We start from the raw sequence: 24,381 nt of genomic DNA, 5'->3' as shown, positions 1-24,381 counted from the left end.
GTTGACAAGTTTCCTTTTTGGGACCTAATTTGAAATTGGGGAAAAAGTTAAAAAGGTAATAAATTGCAATATGTTTAAAATCGCAATAATATCGTTTCATGACATAAGTATTGTGATGTCAGTGTTTCTTTCTTTCATTGTTTGTTTTTTTTTTTTTTGGGGGGGGTAGGAGCTGCCCGCCACCACTAAAAGAATGAAAAAATTACATAATTATGCTATATATTCCCAAAAAGTGGATGCACGAGATATACACATACATGCAATTTGCTTCTCGGTTATATATTTTACGCTGCCCTTTTACACAGAAATGGATCATAAAGTGTCATTAGTTCTTTTAAATTAAACTACCAATTTACAGGAAATGACTTTCCCTTTTCTATTTTTATCTCTTGTTTGCCCTCACATGTGTCCTCTGATAACAGCTGACAGTAAATTGACGTTTTCACAGGACACTAAAAACAATACGTAGGCTGCACCTTTTCTCACCGTGCCTGTCTAATTTTTCTACAAACACAAACTAATGTCAGAAGAATTTGAAATGGAAAGAAAGTTCGGCGCTTTAAGAGAGCAAATCGGACCCTCAGCAGCTAAATCATTTCCCGTCTCTGGTGATTGCACAGGATGAGATGTGGCTGCTTCCTTTTTCCTGCTGTATCCAGGAAGTGGTGGTCATCAGGTTTGGTTGTGACACCCTGAGGAGAGAATGGAACTGTCGGAATGAGGGAAACAAGGGGTGGAGAGAGAGAGAGAGAGAGAGAGAGAGAAGTGAACTTGGTGTGCTGTACATGGTCATCCTCGAACTACAGCAAAGATGGCAGAGCGTCATGTGTGTTACATCCCACATTGCTGTTGATGGAATCCAGAGTGAAATGCCGCTGGCTGACCAGGCAACTCGATTCCAAAAATATCACGGACTGAATAGGGGCGGGAATCACCAGAGGCCTCACGATACGATATCATCCCGATACTTATGTCACAATACAATATTATTGCAATTTTAAAGATATTGCAATATTCTGCGATACATTGCAATGTGTTACCTTTTTTCCAACTTCAGATTTTTCCCAATTTCAAATGATGTCCCTGTTGTATCTAAAAAGATACATTTCTCTGTTTGTTCATCTCACTTCAGTTTTATTGGTACAAAATGTGATAGTCACGCAGACAAACTGACCAACACATATATGAAAAAAGATCGATACTTGGCGTCTGTGTATCGATACAGTATTGCCACGATACTATGCTGTATCAATTTTTTCCCCCCACCCCTAGGACTGAAGGGTTATGGTGAACAAGGACCGGTGTAAAAGCCAACAACTGGCAAGTCCTAAAATTAGAGAACAGAAAGTGTCACGTTTTAAAATACTCACTAACTAACTAACTTCCCCTAACCATACAAACTGGATAAAAGAAAGACATGCTATTATGAATTTCAACTTTAAGACAAAATCTGCTTTGAAGCCCAAAGAGATTTCACACAACTGTGGTGCAGTGCGTGTCTCTTTGTTTCGGGTCGGCTGAAAGGATTTTAATTTCCGTGAGCTGCAAAGGTTCGTAACAAAAGATGAGGTAAAAAAAATAGTTTGATCAAAGGCCACACTTCGACTCCTCGCCCCCTCTTCACTGAAAGCACCTGTGTGAATGAATTACCCTGTCAAATGAAAATCTTTTTTGGTGTTTATGTATGAAATGAGTCGTCCTCATCTACAGACTTAGAAGAACACACAGATCGGGCCCATAGAGCCCCTGACAACTTGTTTTTTTATATATATTGATGTCTGAATAAGCAGCATACAAACAATTCTACTTTTGGAAGAAAGCCCCATCGCTCAGAGTAAGAAGCTGATTGAGAAAGTCGGTCCCAACTGCCTTAAAGGTGCTCTAAGTGATGTGACACGTTTTTTAGGCTACAACATTTTTTTTGTCACATACAGCAAATACCTCCTCTCTATCCGCTAGCTGCCTGTCCCCTGAACGCACTGTAAAAAAAACGTGGTCTCTGTAGACAGCCCAGGCTCCACAAACGGCAACAAAAACAAACTGCGCCAACCTGCCCCATGAACCATAACAAACAGTGTTCCAGCCAATAACTGACAAGAAGGAGTTGCTTGAGTCATGAATACGCATTGTGGAAGTAGCCTACGTGCAGTGATGGCTCAACCAGCCCCTTCTTGTGTAGCTGTAGCCTAAAATACGCATCACATCACTTAGAGCACCTTTTAAATGTGATAAAAGGTAAAAAAAAGAAAAAAGGTACTTTATTTGTCACATACACGTAGCGAAATTCATTCTCTGCATTTAACCCATCCCTCAAGGGAGCAGTGGGCAGCCAATGACAGCACCCAGGGACCAACTCCAGATCTGAGCCAGTGCCTTGATCAAAGGTACTGATTGGAGAAGCTAGTACATGTTTTTGATGGTGGGGGAAACCGGAGCACCCGGAGGAAACCCACGCAAACATGGGGAGAACATGCAAACTCCACACAGAGGCCCGGAACGACCTGGATTTGAACACAGAACCTTCTTGCTGTGAGGCAGTGTTAACCATTGGGCCACCATGCTGCCTGAGGTGTTGTGACCCAACAACGCAACAAGATGTTGGTTTGGACCACTTTTGGTCAGTTCCACAGCATGGCTTAAGTTAAGTCCTACACGAAACAAATAGGTGATGTTAACAAAGTGTTTCCTAAAGCCAAATGGCGTGTTAACTGTACGCATTTTGAGCTATCCACCTGTACGTCTACGCTGTATACAGCGGATGTAAACATGGCGACGCCATATGGCGTGTTATCGCGAGAACGTGCCATACTATCGCGAGTCAAGGCAACACTCACAGTGAGTAATAGTCATACAAATTTCCACTATGGAACCAGTTCCTACGCAAACGGTAGTATTCGGACCGGATTACAGCGCAAATTTCGGTTCCTCATTTCAGTTCCGACTGAAATATTTTCCCTCTGTCGCTCTGGACAGCGGCAGGCTCTCTTTTTTTTTTTTTTTTTTTTTTTCCCTTTTCCGCCGAGTGGCACACGTGCCCACTCATGGTGTGAAGCGCGTGTCCGCGCTAAGCTCCAACATGCACTCTACAATCACTGCTGATAGACTGCTTTTTGTACACGTTCCGTTTCGGGCGTAAAAATATCACACTTTCTTTTCTGTAGTCTACCGTTAGCTAGCTACCGTAAATGTAGTCTACTTTTAAAATGCCATATTATGCTTTTTTTTTTTTATTATGCCATCCTAAAAAATGCTTTATAAAATGCTTATAAACTAACCGGATCGAGCCCACCTCTTTTGATCAGACCAAAATTTGGTCTTTTGATCCGGACCGTGGTCCGGGAGGGAGGTTTCACACCTGTGATTTTGGTTCGGATCAAACTGAAAAGTCCGAAAGTCCGGACCAAATGAGCTAGGTGTGAATACGCCCTGAAATGGACAAGACACTATTGCTCCTCAAGTAAACAAGGCCAGGACAGTGCGTCTGTTCAGCCTTCATGAATGTGTGCATGATTTGAAATACGGGACATAATGCATTGACGCACGTCACAGAGGGTGACTCATCAAATTATAGGATCGGGAGCAAGAGATGCTCCCGATCCTACAATTTGATGAGTCATCCTCTGTCACACACACGCAGATCAAATTTTGCGTTACACAAACGCACACGTAACACACACACACACACACACACACACACACACACACACACACACACACACACACTGTGTTCGAAACCGTTCCCTCATTCACTCCCTCACTATTCCCTAGATAGTGTTAGTATAAAATAAACTATATATATATATATATATGAAAGGAAATCTAGTGGACTATAAAGTGAATGAAATGAATGGCGGCGAATTCGAACACCACTACAAAATGGCGAACGCACTATATAGTGTTTCCGTTTTCCGTGATGGGGAAACGGTTTCCAACACAGCTTCTGGCTTCCAAGCACACACTGCTCAGTGTAATAGGCTGTCTGTGTTTAAGGGTAATGCTGTCTGCTTTCACTGCTCAACGCTGACTGCATAATGGTTCTAGAGCAGCTTTCGTCCTTCTTTGTGTTCAGTGCATTCATACATTTTCTTTTACCTGGAGAAGGTTGTTGTTGTTGCCCACAGTGAAACTGTGCCACTGCAGTACAAAGCTCATCCAACATGTAATTACAGGAGACTCTCCTCTCACTGTCTCTGTGACTCTGTGTTAGTTTATATATTCAGCTGTCTTTCCTTATGTGTTGCCTTTTTGTGTCATCTCGTCCCTGTTGACATTTCAACTCTTTTCTGTTTTACACCGGGGGGACTGAGCAAACGTTTGAGAGAAGAATAGAGAGATTGGGACGTTAAATAAACGGTTTCTGTTCCTGTCCTGCTCCCTCTTCCTTGTGTGTTTTTTAACCTTACCATAGCGTTTTCTCCTTCTATTCTTTTATCCTGATTGTCTAAAAGGCAGTTTGATTACATGTATGGTCAGCTGCCACTACTAAGTGGGCTGGTTGTTGCCATAAAAGCTTTCTGTGATATGAAAAAAAAAAAAAATATATAAGAATTCACTACTCTTGGATCATGGACTCCTGGTCCCTGGGGGGGCGAAACGCAACGAGTCCCCTCGGAAGGTTTCCGATGTCCGTGGAAAGTTCCTGTAGTCAAAAAGAGGTTGAAGGGCCACAAACAAAGTTTGGCTTACTCAGCAGTAGGGAATGTGTGGTTCGCATCAGCAGCGACTCAACACCACTCAGATACGCCTGAAAAGTGCTAAGTTAACCGTCAGTTAAGGCTAATCCTTTCTCTGTGAATGCAGCTTCAGATGAATGGGTTGAGTGTTAGTAGAGTGCCAGACTCAAACTCTGAACAAGTGAATGGAGTCTGCATGGATTTATGTATGATGCCGTATAATGGCCTCATCACATTGTGTGTGTGTGCGTGTGCACCCCCAATTGGGCTGGTATTTGCTGTTTCAGCAGGGTCTCTGGGTTGATAGAGCACTATCATGGAAAATTTCTGTGTGTGTGTGTGTAATTATTCCCCTGGTTTCTTCTGCCTGTGTTTATGTTCGGATACACTTCAGCTTCTCCAGATACACACATGGCATGTTATCATGTCTGACCTTCTTTTATAGTCTCCCTTCCCTTATCTTTAACTCCTCATGCTGCTGCTTTTTTTTTTTTTTTTTTTTTATCTCTTCCTGTTTTACACCTCAAGTGACAGTCTTTTTTTTTTTTTTTTTTTTTTTACATTTCAACATCTTTCTCAATTTTATACAGTAAAAATAATTAGTAGGATGTGTATATATATATTATTGTCTTGGACTCACCTTAAAATTACAATACATTTTCATGCATTTTCTGCTATTTTAAAGTCAAAATGATTAATCGATTTAAGTCGTCTTACGGCCAAATTCTACCAGGCACGGCTGCGCTGCGTTTCGCAGACGGCCCTCCAAGTCGATGCTTGATATCCCACCAGCTGCGACGCCGCGCGTCCCTGAAGCATGCAAGAAGCGGCTCGCCACTCCGCTAACCATACGCTTCATGTCTATTTTTCACGCAAGCTGCGGGGCGTACGGTATGGCGGGCAGGATGTTTTAGGACGAGTGCATCCATGGTATTGAAGATATTAACGTTATACGACACCACAGATCCTTTTTTATAAGGACAACGCCAGAAAAGGAAAGGCACAGAGTTTAAATGCAGGAGTGCTTGGAGTGGAAGGTAGCTACTAGCTTAATAAAAACTTGTTCTTTCAACAACTTGTAGAGACAATAAACCAAAAAAATAAAAGACGCTCCCGGTGTGGTATGGCACGAAATATAATCCTAGTTAATGAGCCAAATTCTTGAATGCAACACCAAGGACAGTTTGCAAACATTCCCTGCCTGCATCCTCCGTACCGGACAGCAACCTAAATACAGAGGGCCATGAAATGTTCAAAGTGATAGATTACCAACCATAAGCAAGTTTCAAGTTCATTTTTATACCGGATAAACTGAAATCAACTGCTACTTGAAAAGCAGGAAATAAAAAATAAAACGTTACAGTATGCTTGGGAAAATGGTCAGCAGGAATGTAAAATGGTGTCTGGATTTTGTAGTTGGGTGGCTGAAACATGGCAAAAAAAATCATTCTGGCTCTTTAAAGCGTCATGCCGTAAAGAGTAAGCCTTCCCAGGCTAAATCTGTACTCTCCTTATCATGGTTTCCGGGCCTCCCTCAGGCATTATCTCTTGCTTATCTTTCAATTTTCCATTCATTGTCCTGCTTCCTTGTACTGTAAAGACCCTCTCTCTCTCCCTCCCTGTTGTTCTCAACCAGCCATTTTCTCTTCACGCCTGTTAATGGTTTGTGTTTCCGGTTTTATTTGGTCCGTTCTCTTTAGTAATTTTAATCTCTAGTGTGTTTGAGTTGATTCCCGTCCCTATTAGCTGGACGATTTGTGCTTGTCACCGTTTAAATAAAGGATTGGCAAGTGTATATGCGGGCGCTTTGTCATTGCGTGTTTTGGATGTTGTTGTCATACTGTCGGTGTACAATAATGTTCTTTTTAGTTTCATAAAACGTCCCCAATTTCACAAATATGTACAGACATTCTGGTTCTTACGTCGCAACATCTCCTTTTTGTTATTATGTAACCAGGGAGCCTAAATGGTTTCAAAACTTTTTAATTTACTATAAATTCTTGATCCCTTTGTATGAACATGAAATGTAATGGCCCTGACACACCAACCCGATAATCGGCCGTCGGACAGTCCGGCGAGGTCAGTGACTCGAGTCTGTTCGGTGTGTTGCGTGCCGTCGGCCTCCATACGGGCCGATTTGACTTGTTGAATCGGAAGGCGGGACGTCAGACTCAATGACCAATCGGATTGGTGGAGTGCTAACCCGGAAATGACCTGACAAAATGATCTGACGAAAATCTTTTAAACTGAAAAAAAAAATTGTCGATCTGAAATGAAGACAGATTCAGCAACTGCACGGCCTGTTTCTCTTTTAAAATGTTTTCAGAGACACGTTTCGGTGAACTATTTTCTTAAAATACGAGATCGTATTTCCGAACGAGCCGCCATTTTGGTCGGAGAGAAGCCAGACCCACGTGACACGTACGTCCAATCAGCTGCCGGTTTTCATTTTTTGGCCGACAATATAGATTAGCACCGCCTGTTCTTATGGAGACGTATTACGTCAAGCGCATGGCAGAACGTACGCTCAAGTCGGCGTCGCTTCGGTGTGTTGTGAGGCACTTTTTGGACCAACTCGGGGAGGCAGTCAGCCAGACGGCCTTTTCTGCCGAAGGTCGGCCATCGGGTTGGTGTGTCAGAGCCTTAAAATAACTTTTAAAAACCTGTTTCTTTCCTGCCTGACAGACTGCAAGCGGCAAATTTTCACTAGTCGCCACACGTTTCTAATGTATGATTTATCGTATGATTTATGGGAGAGTAACCACTGACATTGGTACACACACGTTTCTAATGTATGATTTATCGTATGATTTATGGGAGAGTAACCACTGACATTGGTACACACACACACACTCCCACACAGCCAGACTATGTGAACAGAAATGGTGTACGTGTTTATTTGCACGTAGAGCGGGGAAGTGAGATCCGATCACAAGTGGTCACTCAAGATGCGTTTGGAGACACATTGTGCTGCCAGGTGGGAACACCCGTACCTAAACCTGTCCACTTGTGATCGGATCACACAGATGGGAGTTTAATACCAGGTGAAAATGCTGTGTGTGTGTGTGTGTGTGTGTGTGTGTGTGTGTGTGTGTGTGTGTGTGTGTGTGTGTGTGTGTGTGTGTGTGTGTGTGTGTGTGTGTGTGTGTGTGTGTGTGTGTGTGTGGATTGTCCGTCCCAGCCTTGCTCTCCTCCAGCCGGAAGCTTGTTGTCCAGAGAGGCTGTGATTACATTAACATCATGTCTATTGAGTTAAGATGGATTAGACGCTTTGCTCACTCTGCTCTGTGCTTTCAAACTATAAAATGTATTCAGGCTGTGTCTGTGTGTGTGTGTGTGTGTCTGTGTGCCTGTTTTACTATATTCGTGGGGACTACATTATCCTTGTGGGGTCTGCACAGCCTCGTGGGGACCAAAATGCTGGACGCCACGAGTTTAAAGGGCTGTTTGAGGGTTAAGACTTGGTTTTAGGATTAGAATTAGGTTATGGTTAGGGTAAGGGTTAAGGTTAGGCATTTAGTTGTGATGGTTAAGGTTAGGGTAAGGGGCTAGGGAATGCACTATGTCAGGTCCCCACAAAGTGTGTGTGTGTGTGTGTGTGTGTGTGTGTGTGTGTGTGTGTGTGTGTGTGTGTGGCTGCACGAATGCTCCGCAAGCCTTCCTGGATGAATGTAACTTTAATAAAACTCTAATGAAAAGAGTCTGTTAACATCTGTAAGCCCGGTGCTTACAGTTCTTGTGCTTGATTTTTCCTCCCTTTTGTTGCTATTACTGCTTATTGAAATCAGAAGCAGGATCGGCGATTTACCCAGTATCTCTCTCTCTCTCTCTCTCTCTCTCTCTCTCTCTCTCCACCCCACCTACTTGTGCCAGTCGAAATAGGTTGAAATTGTTGGGAAGTATATACACTCTGCACCCTTAACGGTTACTTTTTGACCTTGGGAGTGGGTTCTTTTATATTTTTTGAGGGGGACAAATCTACCTTTTCTAAATATTTTTTTTTGGGGGGGGGGGGTGGACATATCCGTTGAACCTCCCCCACCCCACAATGTCTATGCCTATGCTGGCACTTGTAATAGTGTTATATCCTGATTTTGTAACATGGAAAATCCCCTCCCTGTAACAACTACAGAAATTCTGAGAAATATTGATTTGAGTGCTGGACCTGGTGCCTCTCTCATTGTGTTTTTGTTTATTTTTTTATAATTGGCTAACAGCCCTCCCTCCCCCTTCTCATGTTTTTTTGTTGTTCGCTGTAACGGAAAGTTTAATCAATGGAGGTTTTCTTTTTCTGCCTTTCCCTAATTGGTTGACACAGCTTGTGATGTCGTAAATGATGATGTAAGTCCTGCGCCAACATGAATGAGGGGACTGTGTTTTCTGTCTCTCTCTCAGGTCATAGCGGCGTTGGACTGTCCTCACATTGGTGTTGCCATGGTAACGAGAGTTCTGAGAATGGCTCCAGCGGGGTCATTCAGTGTTGGGTTTTCAAAAAACTGAACAAAAGTGTGTGTGTGTGTGTGTGTGGAACATAGACAGTATATCAGAATGGACCAACAGATCCCGTTGCTCTGGACGGAGACCAGTGAAGGATATTAGAAGCACTTTTCCGGTGAATGCTGAGTGTTACTGCGCAGCCTCCAACTGAGAGAGACAACGTAAATGTGACGTGAGCAACGTGTCTGAAAGTTGGAAGTCTTCTGGTAGCTGTGCCAAGAGAAATCTCAATCGTTCCCAATCTTACAGAGACGGAGAGCGTAGGTATATGTAAGGAGATAACATGAGAACAGGCTAATTATTGCTAATTAAAATGCTAGTTAACATTAGTAATTAAACTTAAACAGTGAATGTAAGTCGAAACTGCCTGCGAGCTTCTCCTGTACTGTACGGTAATTTCTCTACTATGCGAAGTCGTGTAGTTATGACCCAATCGTTAGCCTATTTTTACAAAAACGTCGGCTACGGAGCCATAACGTGAGGTACAAGGTAATGGAGCCTTTTATACATTGTCGTGTTTCTTTAGAAATAAACAATGGACAAATAGAGTCTTTAAACGCTTCAGATGTAAAGTTATTCACTATCAAAGTGGCGTCAAAATGGCAGTCAATGGGATGCTAACGGGAGGTTTATATGGTTTTAGCAATAAAATGGTGCCATAGGAGGTTCGAGTTCTGAAGCCAAGCTTACCCCCTTGGTGGGGAATGTTGTCACCACGATCAGTTCTAAATGTGTCCTCCTGTCCTCCTCTTTCCAGGTGTTTAACTTCTTCTGCTGTGCTCCCTCTTGAGTGACCACCACCGCTTCTTCCCCACCCTTTGACTCCACCTCTTCCGTGATGTCATCTCAGGCCACGCCCATCCAAGGGTCCAGACCAATGACCCCTCCGCTGATCTCTGCAGGATCCCCGACGTCTCCAGTTTCACCAGGTACAGAATTCTTTTTTTTTTTTTTTTTTTAAGTGTAAATTGCAGGTAAAATTTTTCATGAAGTTAAGCAATGTGCTTATTAAACATAAAGATTAGAGCCACCCACCATTGTTTTGTATGGCTTTTTATAACAAAATGCTGAATATAATATGAAAAGTTGGTATTTTTTACAGTGGTTTTAAGCACTCCCCCTCCCTTCCACTAGGTGGGGTGTGACGTCATAAGTTGGACTCCAAGACTAGAGTTACCGTTAGCTAGTCTAACGGCTAGTAGGCTAGCAGTTATATTGGAGACCTAGCTAAAATGGTAAACTATTGTGTTTTTGCGAGATGTACGAGTACATCAGAAACAGGGCAGAGGGTCCACTAGGACAAACGGCTGATTCGTGCCTGTGTGAGGTTTGTGGCTACGAAGTGGGCTGATTTTACTGCTGCCTCTGTGACCCACTCTCTCCTCTGCCTGCTGCGCTGTGTGTGTGTGTGTGTGTGTGTGTGTGTGTGTGTGTGTGTGTGTGTGTGTGTGTGTGTGTGTGTGTGTGTGTGTGTGTGTGTGTGTGTGTGTGTGTGTGTGTGTGTGTGTGTGTGTGTGTGTGTGTGTGTGTGTGTGTGTGTGTGTAAAAGACGGCTGGCCAGCGAGGTTGTCAGGTGCTTGTTGAGTTTAACTCCGAAAAGACAGTTAACCATAGTTTCGTTAATCTTATGATGGACATATGTTGTGATATTTAAAGGTCCCATGGCATGAAAATTTCAATTTATGAGGTTTTTTAACATTAATATGAGTTCCCCCAGCCTGTCTATGGTCCCCCAGTGGCTAGAAATGGCGATAGTTGTAAACCGAGCCCTGGGTATCCTGCTCTGCCTTTTAGAAAAGGAAAGCTCAGATGAGCCGTTTTGGAATCTGCTTGTTATGAGGTCATAACAAGCAAGGTTACCTCCCTTTTCTCTGCTTTGCCCGCCCAGAGAATTTGGCCAGCCCATGAGAGAGAGACATCATGGCTTTCAAACGAGAAAAGTGGCAGTTGGTCAAGGCCACACCCCCACCCTCCACCTTGCCCCTCCCACTCTCCTCCTCAATAGCTTCAGACACAGATATGGCACATTCTAAGGAAAGCTAATTGTGGGACTGGCTCTAGTGGCTGTAATTCTGCACCAAAGCTGAATTTGGGGAAAGAGACTTCAGATACAGTATTAGGGGACCACTAAGGTCTATATAAAAGAGACTTCAGATACAGTATTAGGGAACCACTAAGGTCTATATAAAAGAGACTTTAGATACAGTATTAGGGGACCACTAAGGTCTATATAAAAGAGACTTCAGATACAGTATTAGGGGACCACTAAGGTCTATATAAAAGAGACTTCAGATACAGTATTAGGGGACCACTAAGGTCTATTTAAAAGCATCCAAAGAGCACCATGTCATGGGACCTTTAAACAAACGATCCATAAACTGCAAAATAAAAGCCTCTTATTTACGAGACCGGTCTGAGAGACCTCCGGATTACAGCGGTCTGTACAAGCGACGAGCCAGCGGCCGGGGCTGGTGCTGCTGGTTGTCGCGTTACTTTATGGAGCTCTCAACTTCAAAAACTTTTGAAGCAAATTGTCAATTCAGCAACCGTTTTAGGAAGACCTATATTTGAAATTTAAACAGTTAATTTCTCGCCTAAAACGTTCTCAGAAGTGAATTTAGTAATGAGTAAGATGGCGAAAATGTAACGGCTATGGGTTGCTACTCCCTCTTATGACGTCATCACTCAGTTACTGTAAAAAACATGCTACCTTTGAAGAAACCCCAATAAATGTTATTTTAACGCGTTTTAAGACTACATTTTAAATACATACATATTGAGCAATTTATTTACATATTAATTGGTTGTGGTGGTTAACCTGCACTTTACACTTTAAAGTGCTCTGACAGTTAAAGACTGTTGACATAAAAACTGTATGGTACTGTAACCTCTAGTAATGTAGGGGCACTGATTTTACACATGAAGAATAGAAATACTGAAGCCTGCATTACAAACTGGAGCAATGTATTTGAAAGATGTGGGCAGTTACCAGACAGAAAGGATCTAATAAATGTTATCAACTTGCATTATGGGAAAGAATCCAGCGCTTAGAGTTCATAATACTAGAAGTCGAGATATCTCGGCCTCGGCTACAAATTTCTGAAAATGACCTATTTTGATTATTTATTTTTTTAAATAAAAAATGACTCGTATAATTGAAACGGATTGGCATATCGGAATTTCACCGCTCACTTTGGATCAGCAAAGCCAGCAGATGATCGTGATGAGGTTTGGGGACGATTGGCCCAAAAATCTAGTTTTGTTTTTGTTGAGAAAATGGAGACAAAGTCACAAGAGTTGACATATTTAAAGATTGCTGGAAAGATGCAGAAAATTGGGATATTAAAATGATGAATGTTTTTTGACTCCTGGCAAAAAATAAATAAATGTAAACTTGGTTGTTACAGCGCCACCTTGAGGCAATTGAGTGTTATTTTATTTGCCTCAGTAGTTAGTGGAATTTGCAACCCACCTGACAATTTGGGTGAATTTTGTGTCTTTTAGCCTACTTTTAGACTTTCGACTTTATTGTCCCCAAGGGGAAATTCTTTGTCACAAACACTGTATGTTATGGACACCGCACGCTCACAGAGAAACACAAGTACAAAACACAACAGAATGACATGCAGAGAAATAACAGAGTGGCAGTGATTTATCTGGGACTCTTGTTTAGGGCCGCTATAGTCTATGTACACGACGTTCTACTTCCGGTGTTGTTCAGGTGCCGCCGGAAATTCTGCTGAATGCTCCTCATTTATGCCGGATGTCCCTCACTTTCCGCTTTCTTTGTGTTGTAATTCTAAACTCCGGTGGATTTCTGAGGACTATGGTTAACTGCTCCTCAGATCTCTGCAGGGTAAATCCAGACAGCTAGCTAGACTATCTGTAAATCTGAGATTTTTTTGTTGCACGACTAAAACAACTTTTGAAGGTACACACATTCCACCAAAACAAGTTCCTTCCCGAGGCTATTTTGCAGAGTCGCTGTTGCTCCATTCGGCGCTTAGACGATTGCGATTGGTTTAAAGAAGTGCTAATAAACGAGAGCTAGTTTTTCTCCCATCTCGGAATGTTGTGTGGACTCGCCAGACCCTCTTTTGCAGCACTGTGGAGGAAGGCCTGGCAAAGTGAGAATAGGGCTGCTATGGCAGGGACCTGTACCTGGGTCCAGAGGGCAGAATGGTGAAGTGGCTGTCCAGTGGGTGGGTGTTGTCCTGTGCTATTGTGGTTGCGGTGCGTGTGATAGCTTTAAAATTGAGATCAGACAGTGTGGGTGTGGGGAGGACCAATTAATTTAGCAGCAGTGTGGGTGATAACAAAGGCACCGTGGAGACCAAGTAACCAAGTTAAGTCAAGTACATTTTGCTGCTAGTACTTCTGTACTTTTAGGATTTCTTGTGCAGGACCTTTTCTTGTAATGGAGTTTTTTTTTTTTTTTTTTTTTTTTTTTTTTTTGCTGTATTGGTACTTCAACTGAAGTATAGCATCTGAAATACTTCTTCAACCACTGATGCTTAGTCACTCTACTGGTGACTTGTCTGACATTGTTTCCTGGAAGTGTAGTACAGAAACCAACAGTATACTGCCGTGTGTTATTTAATGTATGATGTAACACAGTTTTTTTTTTTTTTTTTTTTTTTTTTTTGTCCAATCAGAGTCCCTGCATCCTCCAGCCTGCAGGCAAAGAGACCGCTCTCCTTCCCCCATGAGAGGTTACCTCATCCCCAGCCCTCTGCCCACACGCAGAAACAGGACCTGCTCAGCGTGAGAACACACACACACACACACACACACACACACACACACACACACACACACACACACACACACACACACACACACACAAACAAAGTGTTTTCCCTAGCCTTGTGAAAGACCGCACGTATTTGGTAGAGGAAGAAAATTTAACTTTTTTAAAAAAAAAAAAAAAATGAAATTTCTGCATACATTTTGTGTCTCTTTTTGGTCATTTGTGTTTCCTTTGGGGTAGTTTTGGGTCTCTGTGGTCATGTGGCGTCTCTTTGTAGTCGGTTTGTGTCCCTTTTTTTTGTGGTAGTTTCGCATCTTTTTCACATCACTTTATTATTATTATCACCATATCTGTGTCTAAAAAGTTGGAAAAGCTAGAGCAGATAATAAATAAATCACTCAAAAAACTTTAAGACAAAAGTTTAAGCTAAAGAAGTCTGACTACAATCATTAGCTCTGAGAAAAGTCGTTTAGTTACATTCATACGGCTTAGGTTCTGCCCAAAACGGCTCTGGTGCTGCACCTAAACCTTACAGTGGCAGGGAAAACAACACACACACACACACACACACAAAAGTGTATGAAATGGCCTCATGAGCCAGTGGAGTGAGTGTAATATTACTGTTATTTATGTTTCCAGTTCCCATGTGAAGTTTGTTAAATGCATTAGGTACTCGTAGAATCTGGAATGGAGTTAAAGGCAAAACATTAGCCAGCCTACCTTTCATTTGTCTCGTATCATTTCTACTGTCCCTATTGGAAACTGCAACATGATCAGCTTGTCCAGATATAGACGTATCCGAGCACCTTCTTCGGTCTAAAATAAAAGTCAAGTATGGTGATTTTCGTTTCCTACGTTTTTCGACCGGAGAAGGGGAATGAGAAGCGCTTGAGGTACTCCCACTTCCCGGTCCCTTTCCTCTGTTGAAAAACTTTAGAAATATAACAAAAAAAGACTTTCGCCAGAGAAGGAGAGACGGGTAGAAGTACACCTGCTTCCGTGGCGTCGCTTTAATTGTTACTGGCGGAATCTGGCTGTCCCTCGTAGGATTGAGAAGATGAAGAAAAAAAGGTGGTGCCTGCACCCATTTCACATACCGCAGACGAGAAACATTCAATCATGAGTTTGTACCCTGTTGGCTAAGTTACATATTGTAGAATATAGGGGTAAAGTGGGCCGGAATGATCCGGACAACCTTTTTTTCTCTCACCTTCCACTTCTTCCACCCCTCTGTCTGTCTGTCTGTCTGTCTGTCTGTCTGTCTCTCTCTCTCTTTCTTTCTCTGTGTGCAGGACGGCTCGTGCATCAGAGGGTCCGTTGTTCACTGGTGTGTGTAAATGCTTCTCTCGCTCCAAAGGCCATGGCTTCATCACGCCATCCGACGGGGGCAGCGACATCTTTGTCCACATCTCAGAGTAAGTGTGCGTGAGTTGGTAACTAAATGACTAATAGATTAATCTTTGCAGCTCTAGCTGTGAGGATGAATTTGTTTACAAACTAAGTTGATGTGGGTGAGTGTCCTGGGGAGCAGTGATGCCACGTAACGCGTTACTAGTAACGTGTTACTCTAATCTGAGCACTTTTTTCAGTAACGAGTAATCTACCGCGTTACTATTTCCAAACCAGTAATCGGATTAAAGTTACTAATCCAAGTCACTGTGCGTTACTTTTTGTCATTTTCCTTAGTAAAAATATATATTTTTGCTTTCTTCTTGCGTCTCGGGGAGTGAAGTCACGTATGCGACAAGTCACGTTTTCAGCATGTGGACAGTTCACGTGTACCACGCTGCGACACAAACGTAAACAACAATGGAGGGAGGAGAGAGATGCATGTTTTCTAGCTGGTGGCGACTACGTCAAATTTGAAGAACCATTTGGAGTCGCAGCACTGCAGTCAAACCTACAGAGCAAGTCCCAGCAGGTGGAGCGAAGCAGATAGCAGGAGGTCCCCCACCACCCAAACGAAAAAAGCTGGACTTCGGTGCAAAACCAGTAAGTGGGGGAGAGTTGAAGAAGTAAAGTAACTAAACTACTTTTAAAATCAAGTAATCTTTAAAGTAACTAAGTTACTTTTTCAAAGTAACTGTGGCAACACTGCTGGGGAGTGCATATTGGGGCGGTGGAATTTTTTTTTTTTGAGGGCTAAAGGGCCTTCATATGATGGAAGAAAGATGACAGCTTTCTGAATGAAATCTATTATAATTTACCATAATATGTTCTAATGACTTATCCCATTATGTGGAAACGATGTGAAGAGAAAGGCGAGACGCACAGCGGTGCGGTGAGGTTATTCTGGGGGCGAAGCTCGTCGATGAGTGTGTGTTTTTCCTTCATTGTCTCTGATGAGGTGTGTGAGAGGGCTGCTTTTTTAATCTCTGACCTCAAACAATGTCAGTCTGTAGAAGTAGAGGGACACACACACACACACACACTCTAACAGGGATGGCAGTAGCTACAGGAGTGTGTAGGAGGACAACAGATTATCTGATGGCCTTCATCACAGTGCCTTTGTTATCACAGACAGGCTTAAAATGCATAGACGTCAGCAATTTATTTATTTTTATATATATATATATATATATATATATATATATATATATATACACACACACACACACACACACACACACACTAGAGATGGCCCGATAACATTTATTGTATTATGTTTTAACAACTGTATACTACTATCCCTGTATGGATGTGATATTATTTCTATATTTGTTGTCTGTCTGGCTCAGGTTAAACTCTTTGTGAAACATGAACAAACACAAACAATGAATGCCACAAAACTTTCTCTTCTTTTTTTTTTCAGAAAAAGAACATAAATAAACTAATGTAGATTTTCTTTAGGGCTTTATTGCGTGGAATCAGATGTGAGTTGTTAAACAGAGCTCCTCAGTGCTGCAGTATATGATGAGACAAGGTCATGTTTACCGAAATTTTCCACTCCATTACAGACAGAATACCAGCTGAGATCAGTTGCATTGTTTTTTTTTTAATCCAGGCAGCAGTTTTCAGATTACATTATGTGCTTACATAATTACAAAAGGGTCGTCGATATATAGACTAATCTGAAACAAAATCAGAGTATCTGAATTCACCAAACGTTGCCTAGCTGGTCCAGCACCAAAAGGGCCAGAGGAGACGAATGAGTCCTGTACGATACTAGGACAGGCCCGACTACCGCTCTGCTTCCACGGTTTCATAATTTGTACCGTCAAAGCTCTTTTCTTTCTTCCCCTCTCCCCTCCAGCATCGAGGGCGAGTACGTGCCGGTGGAAGGTGACGAGGTGAGCTACAAAATCTGCTCCATCCCTCCCAAACACGCGAAGATCCAGGCGGTGGAGGTGGCCATAACCCACCTCAAGCCGGGAACCAAACACGAGACCTGGGCCGGACGCGTGGTCAGCAGTTGAGCACTGTCACTTGCGGGGGGGTGGGGGCCTGAGGCGGGTGGGTAGGGTCATATAGAGAAAATGAAGAGGCATGGAAAGGATGGGGAGAATTGAAACAAGGGTTGTTGGCAGGCACAGTGGGCAGTAGGGCTGGGTATCGTTCAAAAATGTTCAATACCAACACCGTGACTTTGATACCGGTTCCTAAACGCTACTTTTTTGGATACCATAATTGATCAAACAAAAAGAAATTATAACATTACACGTTACGGCCTAGTCCCTGTGCGTAACGTAGATTCTTTTCCCGCGTGCATTATTAGATCTTGGTAGAAGCATGCTGCATGCTCATCGGCTCACTGATGCTGATTAGATTTACTCCTTAGGTATTGAAATTGGGTATTGAATTTTCTTTCCATACTCGACACTAAGGACGCAATTCGGTCGGTGCCTAAAAGGTATTGAAATCGGTACCCAGCCCTAGTGGGTGAAGGGGAAACCCAAGCAGGGAATTAAAGGAGACATGGCTGAGGTGACTAGTAAAGGTTTAAACCAGAGGGAAATATTCATGATCTCATAATTTCCTTATGTTAAAATGTGGGAAGCTTCTTCTGCCTTACCTGGGAAATGAGTAACTATACTTTGGGAAAATATACAGTTGGTTTGACTGGTAGGTGAATAGATACATGATTACAGTGGAGATGTTTATCATAGAAAGACAGTTTTTTTTTTTTTGCTTAGACTTGTAGACATTTGATGGGGCTTACATTTTTTATTTTTTTTTACCTTATGTGATGAGGAAATTCATTTCAGTTGCAATTGTTCATTTCCTGGAAAACTGAGATTCATTTAGTTGAATTCAATTTAACACCATTTGAGAATAAAGTTACTGTGTGTGCCTACTTCTACACAGAGAAACTTAAGCTAACCTATCATTTGTATTTGATCATGTGTGGGTGACTATATGAGTGAATTAAAGCATTTTCAACAGGTATATAACAGTGGATTCTGCATTTATATTTTTTAATTTTTGGATAAACATGTTTTGGAAAGTATCATTGGAGTTTGTTTGAAGCAAATGACGTGTTTCCTACAGTGCTTAACTGGGCCGGTGTTGTACTGAACTCTGTTTCCCCATCGAGATCCCGCTACCTTAAAGGTCCAGTGTGTAACGTGTTTGGTTCATTATCAAAATCTGTGTTGTCCTTTTTCATGAATATTTACCACCACCAACAATTCAAAGTATTCCTTTTGGCTTGAAATTTTACATTTGCATTCACATGAGCTGGGCTAGACGCTCCATATTAATGCGCCATCTTGAAATACGTTAGCAGGTAAGGGACATACAGGACATACTGCTCCGCCTTTCACGTTTTTGCTGTCACATGATAAACTCACAGGTGCTGCTAATGGGTATCGTAGCTTCCCGGCCCTGGCAAGTTAGAAGAAGGAAACATGGAGGACCACACATATTCAAAATCCAAATTTCGGGACCAGAAAAAGGATATTGAAAAGAGCAAGAGACCAGCTTTTTGAATCGTGAAGGCTACCGTAGTTGTAATAGTACTTTTAACTGCGTGGTGCGAGAGAGTTGATTGCGATATATGATCTCAACGATAGATGGGAGAAATTCCTACACATTGGACCTTTAACCTGAACCAAACCTTAACTACGGAGGGGAGGTGCTACGCACTTTAACAGGAGGGAAACTATTTAACCCTTGTGTTGTCCTCGGGTCAAATGTGACCCGTTTTCAAAGTTTTTTTTTATATCAGAAATATGGGTTTCTTTCGACCAAATAGCCCAAAGTAACTTGGCTGCATGCATGTACGTTGTATGGAACCCATGCATCATTCTTCCCAGGTAAAATTAATTACTTCCATTGAATTGTGGGTGTTTTATTTAATTTGATAGCATTTTAGAAAAATACTTAAATGGTTTTAATACAGTAGCCTGCCTAAACTTTGACACATACCATCTGTGATTCACTCAACATCCTCTGATCTTAACTATTAGTCACAATAATTCATACTTTTTGCTTTTTTTTTTACTCAAAAATTAGGTATGATGTCATATAAATTAAGTTTAGTGATCATGAATTTAAAAAAATCGTTGAAAAAAAGTGACAAAAAGTAAAGCAAAAAAAAAGTTCTGTTTAAATTTTCAAACAAGTTCATGGTCGACGGAAAGACAACACGGGGGTTAATGGGGGAACAGACTTTGACGCAAAATGGATATGTACATATATTTTTAACAATGAATCTAAAACTTGGGTGCCCGGATAGCTCAGTTGGTAGAGCAGGCGCCCATGTACCAAGGTTTACTCCTTGACGCAGCAGTCCTGGGTTCGACTCCAACCTGCAGCCCTTTGCTACATGTCATTCCCCCTTCTCTCCCTTTTTATATCTTCATCTGTCCTGTCAATAAAGGCCTAAAAATGCCCAAAAAATAATCTAAAAAAAAACAAACAATGGTCCTAAACTTTGACTTACAATATACTTCCAGAGGTGACTGCATTGACTCCTATTGTAAAATAAGCACTAAAATCATGTCTACCCCTCCCTAAAGCACTGAATCAGCCAATAGGGGGCCTCCAGAGGAGACTACCATGGCCGCATCCCATCAGTCATCACACACACCTCGTTTATTGTGTCCAACGCTGGCATGCTTTATTAAATTGAGTCATGCATGGGGAATGCAGATATAACATTTCTACAACATTTATATTATCAGTAACAAATCTAAAATGAATTAAAGAATGATATAATAACTATTTGTAGTGATACATACCTGTGGTGGTTACATAAAATGTTGGTATATTATGTGTAACTATGTGTTTAATGGTTTGAAAAGAATATTTATTCTGGGGGAAAGTATCGATTTTAAAAAATTGTCGCAAAAAGAATCCCAATACATATATATTTTCTTCTTTTTTTTTTTCACCCCTAATGTCATTGTTTTGAAAATGTGAATTACAGGTAATACAAGCGTATGCACATCACCTTGACACTAAATTGTGATCACATTAAGGGGTTTCCTTCTCTGAGAGTCTGTCCTGTGTTGCAGTGCATTCATCATGATGAGCACCACAGATACACCTCCATCTGCTGCCCTCTTCTGTCCACATTGGTCTACTGCTGTAACAGATTGTCGCACAGTTCAGAGGCCAAACTGTATCTTCTGCTTCTAATCACCCTTTCCACTGTGGAAAAAAAATATTTTTTTAAAGAGGAACGTAAAAGAAGATTAGTAATAGTTCAGTACTTGAGATTGTCAGCCCATAATTAGATGCTGATAATAAAAAGGAAACTGAAAAAGAAATAGATCTATATTAGCACTATTTATTAGAAAGGATGACATGGTGCCCCATGGAGGTACATGGGGTTTATATTTGAGGGATAATGTAGAGCCAGCCGGTCATTATTGCTAATTATCACGTGAGATGCAGATTTTATTGATTGATTTATTTATTTTTTGTCTTAGCATCAGGGAAGACGCTGTCCCTTAGCCTACAGGCACTGGCCCTGATCCTGGGAAGCAAACTGTCCGTTTGCAGGGTTGGGACAGTCCCTCATGATGCAGGACAGAAGTACTCCCATCCTTTACTTTAGTAAACTAATACCACACTGTTAAAAAAAAAAAAAAAAAAAAAAAAAAAAAAAAAAAAGTCCTGCATTTAAAATGTTACTTGAATAAAAATATGTAAGTATCATCAGGAAAATGTATTAAAAGTAAAAGTACTCAATGCAGAAAAATCCCGCCGTTGTAGAAACTGGAAACAGTTCTGTGTTTAATCTGCTAATCATTTCAGCTGGACTTGTATAGGCCTGTATATTGTTGGGTAGTTTAATTTACAATAAAACATCGTATTTTATAAACTACATGTGTTTTTATGCAAAAACACTAATTCGTAAAGTAACTAAAGCTGTCCGAATACTGTACTGTAAAAAGTACAATATTTCTCTCTGAAATGTAGCGGAGTAGAAAGTAGCATGAAAAGAGAAGACTCAAGTAAAGTACAAGCACAGTGCTTGAGTAAACTTATGCTGCGTTCCAGACACAATTTTTAGCTCGTAAATTACAACTTCAAGTCACGATTTACGACTTGGTAGCTGGCGTTCCAGGCAAAGTCACCACAAACCCTTCTAGCTAACGTTAGATAGCGGCTACCTAACGTTGACGTTAGCTAGCGCTAGCTGATACTAAAGATTTCTAGTCGGCGACATATTTTGGGCTGCATTTAATAAACATAACCTGTAGTAGTACACACTTGTATGTGTATTATTTTGATTACAATGTGTGGCATTACTTTACGTTGCCTATTTATGTATATTTATTTATATTTCTCACTGTTAATCACCGGCGTCTGTACCATAGACAGCAGTGGCGATTTCTTTAAGACTGCAAGGGAAGCTCAGCTTCCCCTAAAATGTCTACAATTTAAATGGTCAAATATGTACTATTGTGTTAACACGGACGCTCAGCGTCTCTGGGGGTCAATGGATCAGTGGGCTGGCCTGGACGCTGGGCTTCTGCGTGATGATTGGAGGGTCTGTCGAAGGACTGTATCTCCTTTTGATTGACAACGATTTTGTACTATAAAAAGTCGCCGAAGCTGTTCGACTTCAAGCAGAGCTCAGCTCCTCAGTCCCATCACGGATTTTATAGTTGAAAGACGAACGGCTGCAACCTGTTTCTTGGTATTTGCTTGGCGAAATTGCTAGGCAATTTTCATCATACATTTCATACAATTATACACCACATTCCTTGTTTCAGTTTAACCTAATTCCCACATTTCCTCCTTCGAGCTTAATATCGTTTTGTTAGATCGTTTGTTCATTAATTCATTCATACAGTAGGCTAGGCTAGTGTTGTAGGGGTGAGCTAGCCAGCTAGCAAACTGCACACGATGGCAGACAATGCTAATATTGTCGACCTGATTTTCGCAAAGCCATTTGAAGGTCTTCCTTATGAGGAGAACGTTAGAATTAAACAGCAGGGTTAGATCAACACTTAAGATTGATCTAGTGAAAAAGACAGGGCAAAGTAACAGGTATGTTCAGCTCTCCTGGTATGACAAAGTGATTATTACAATATTGACATAAATAAATAAATAAACAATTTGTATGATGTCGGCCAAAAATGAGCTTCCCCTCTTTGAATGACCAGCAGCCGCCACTGATAGACAGTATACAAACTGGACCAACGGATCCCGTTGCTCTGGACGGAGAACAGTGAAGGATATTAGAAACACTTTTCCAGTGTTGGCTGAGTTACTGCGCAGCCTCCAACTGAGCTAGAAGACGTAGATGTGACGTGAGCAACCTGTCTGAAAGTTGTAAGTCTTCTGGTAGCTGTGCCAAGAGAAATCTCAATCATTCCCAATCTTAAAGAGACGGAGAGTGTAGGTATATGTTAGGAGATAACATGGGCACAGGCTAATTATTGCTAACTAAAATGCTAGTTAACATTAGTAATTCAACTTAAACAGCTAATGTAAGTCAAAACTGCCTGCAAGCTTCTCCTTTACTGTACGGTAATTCCAAGTTGTGTGGTTATGACACAGTCGTTAGCCTATTTTTACAAAAACGCCTGCTACAGAGCCACAACGTGAGATACAAGGTAATGGAGCCTTTTATACATTGTTGTGTTTCTTTAGAAATAAACAATGGACAAATAGAGTCTTTAAATGCTTCAGATGTAAAGTTATTCGCTGTCAAAGTGGCGCCAAAATGAATGGCAGTCAATGGAATGCTAACGGGAGGTGATGGCTTGATAGCAACAAAATGGCACCAGAGGAGCTACGCGTTACCCCCTTGGTCTGTACAGCATCAACAGGGGTCGCCATTATTGTTTATATGTGTGTGTGACGTCAAAAACGATCTGGTACGAGTTCACGAGTAGTAAGTTACGGGTTTGACTGCCGTTCCAGGGCACTTTCGCGGGTAGAAGGTTGTGAAAACACAAGTTACGGGTTTCCTGGAACGCAGCATTACTTAGTTACATTCCAACCCTGTCTGTCCCACCAGCTGCAGTGACCATAGCTTATAGTTTGTCATATCATATGAAAGTATTGTTCACATTGAACAGCCTTTAAATTAGTAAAGCTTGGTAGTGATTTGTGTATTGCTCTTATTACTGCCGGTACACATCAATAAATAAAGCAGAGCAGATATACTGTGTCAGCAGGAAGTGAGGATGCTCCAGTCTCCACCACCACACACCTGCAGAAGGAAGCGAGGACCCAAGTGCCCAGGGCCAGCGATCTCCAGCTGGTTCAGGAAGTTATTAGGCTGAATCCCATTTCTCTGTCTTACCCCTACCCCTTGTCTTACCCCTAAGCCATTGTCCCTCGAAACAGTGGTAAGGGCTAGGGGTTTAAATACCCCTATGAAATGAGACACCACTTGGCTACGGTTAGTCACCGTACAGTAAATTTAATTTTATTTAAATGTACTAATGATTGGCTTATCGTATCCATGCAGCCACAACAGCAACAAAAAAAGAAAGCTGGAAAAGTTTATTTAGGCTCTTTCTCGAGGGGGGGCAGCTCAGCCAATCAGGGCCAACGGGCTGTTGCCCAGGCAACAATTAGCTCGTCCCTGCGCTGTTGGCTGTTCACAATAAAAAAAAAGCCTTGTAGTATGTGTTGCTGTACATCGCTTATAGCTAATTTGGCTAGCAGAGGGCGCTGAATCTCCATGTTGTAACTGAAATGCTGCTTGCACCGACCTGTCATTTTTTCCCAGCTTGTAAAAGTCAGCCAGATACCAAAACAGGTAAGCAGCCAGTTGAAACAGTGAGTCATAGAATGCTTGTTAGCCTAGCCTAAATGAGGCCAATCGGCTGTTGCTTTCTATTGAAATTAGCATAGGCCTACTTAATGACAGTAACGTTAGCCTAAAAGACATCCTACAGTCTGTCAGCGGATTAGCTAGCTAATCAAAGAGGTGACATGTTAAATAATAATAATAATGTTGATCTGCATCTACTGAAGGGGAGAACTAGGCTATAGCTAAGTACACCTGATGGGGAAAAGGGGTGAGGAATAGGGGGAGAAAGGGGTATG

General features: G+C 41.7%; 1 protein-coding gene across 1 annotated transcript in view; it reads left to right on the top strand.

Moving 5' to 3' along the window:
* The window catches only part of carhsp1 (calcium regulated heat stable protein 1), a 33,650-nt gene extending 15,334 nt beyond the window's left edge, over nucleotides 1-18,316 (top strand). Inside the window, exons 2-5 of the mRNA XM_028599485.1 lie at nucleotides 9,928-10,099; nucleotides 13,826-13,934; nucleotides 15,213-15,335; nucleotides 17,174-18,316. Coding sequence (XP_028455286.1) covers nucleotides 10,009-10,099; nucleotides 13,826-13,934; nucleotides 15,213-15,335; nucleotides 17,174-17,336 — 486 coding nt within the window. The 5' untranslated portion in view covers nucleotides 9,928-10,008 and the 3' untranslated portion in view covers nucleotides 17,337-18,316. The remainder of the gene's footprint in view (nucleotides 1-9,927; nucleotides 10,100-13,825; nucleotides 13,935-15,212; nucleotides 15,336-17,173) is intronic.
* The last annotated feature ends 6,065 nt before the right edge of the window (nucleotides 18,317-24,381 follow it).

This window comes from Perca flavescens, chromosome 15 (assembly GCF_004354835.1).
Source record: "Perca flavescens isolate YP-PL-M2 chromosome 15, PFLA_1.0, whole genome shotgun sequence".
In the NCBI taxonomy this organism is placed as follows: Eukaryota; Metazoa; Chordata; class Actinopteri; order Perciformes; family Percidae; genus Perca; species Perca flavescens.
This window is presented reverse-complemented; position numbering and strand designations above follow the sequence as displayed.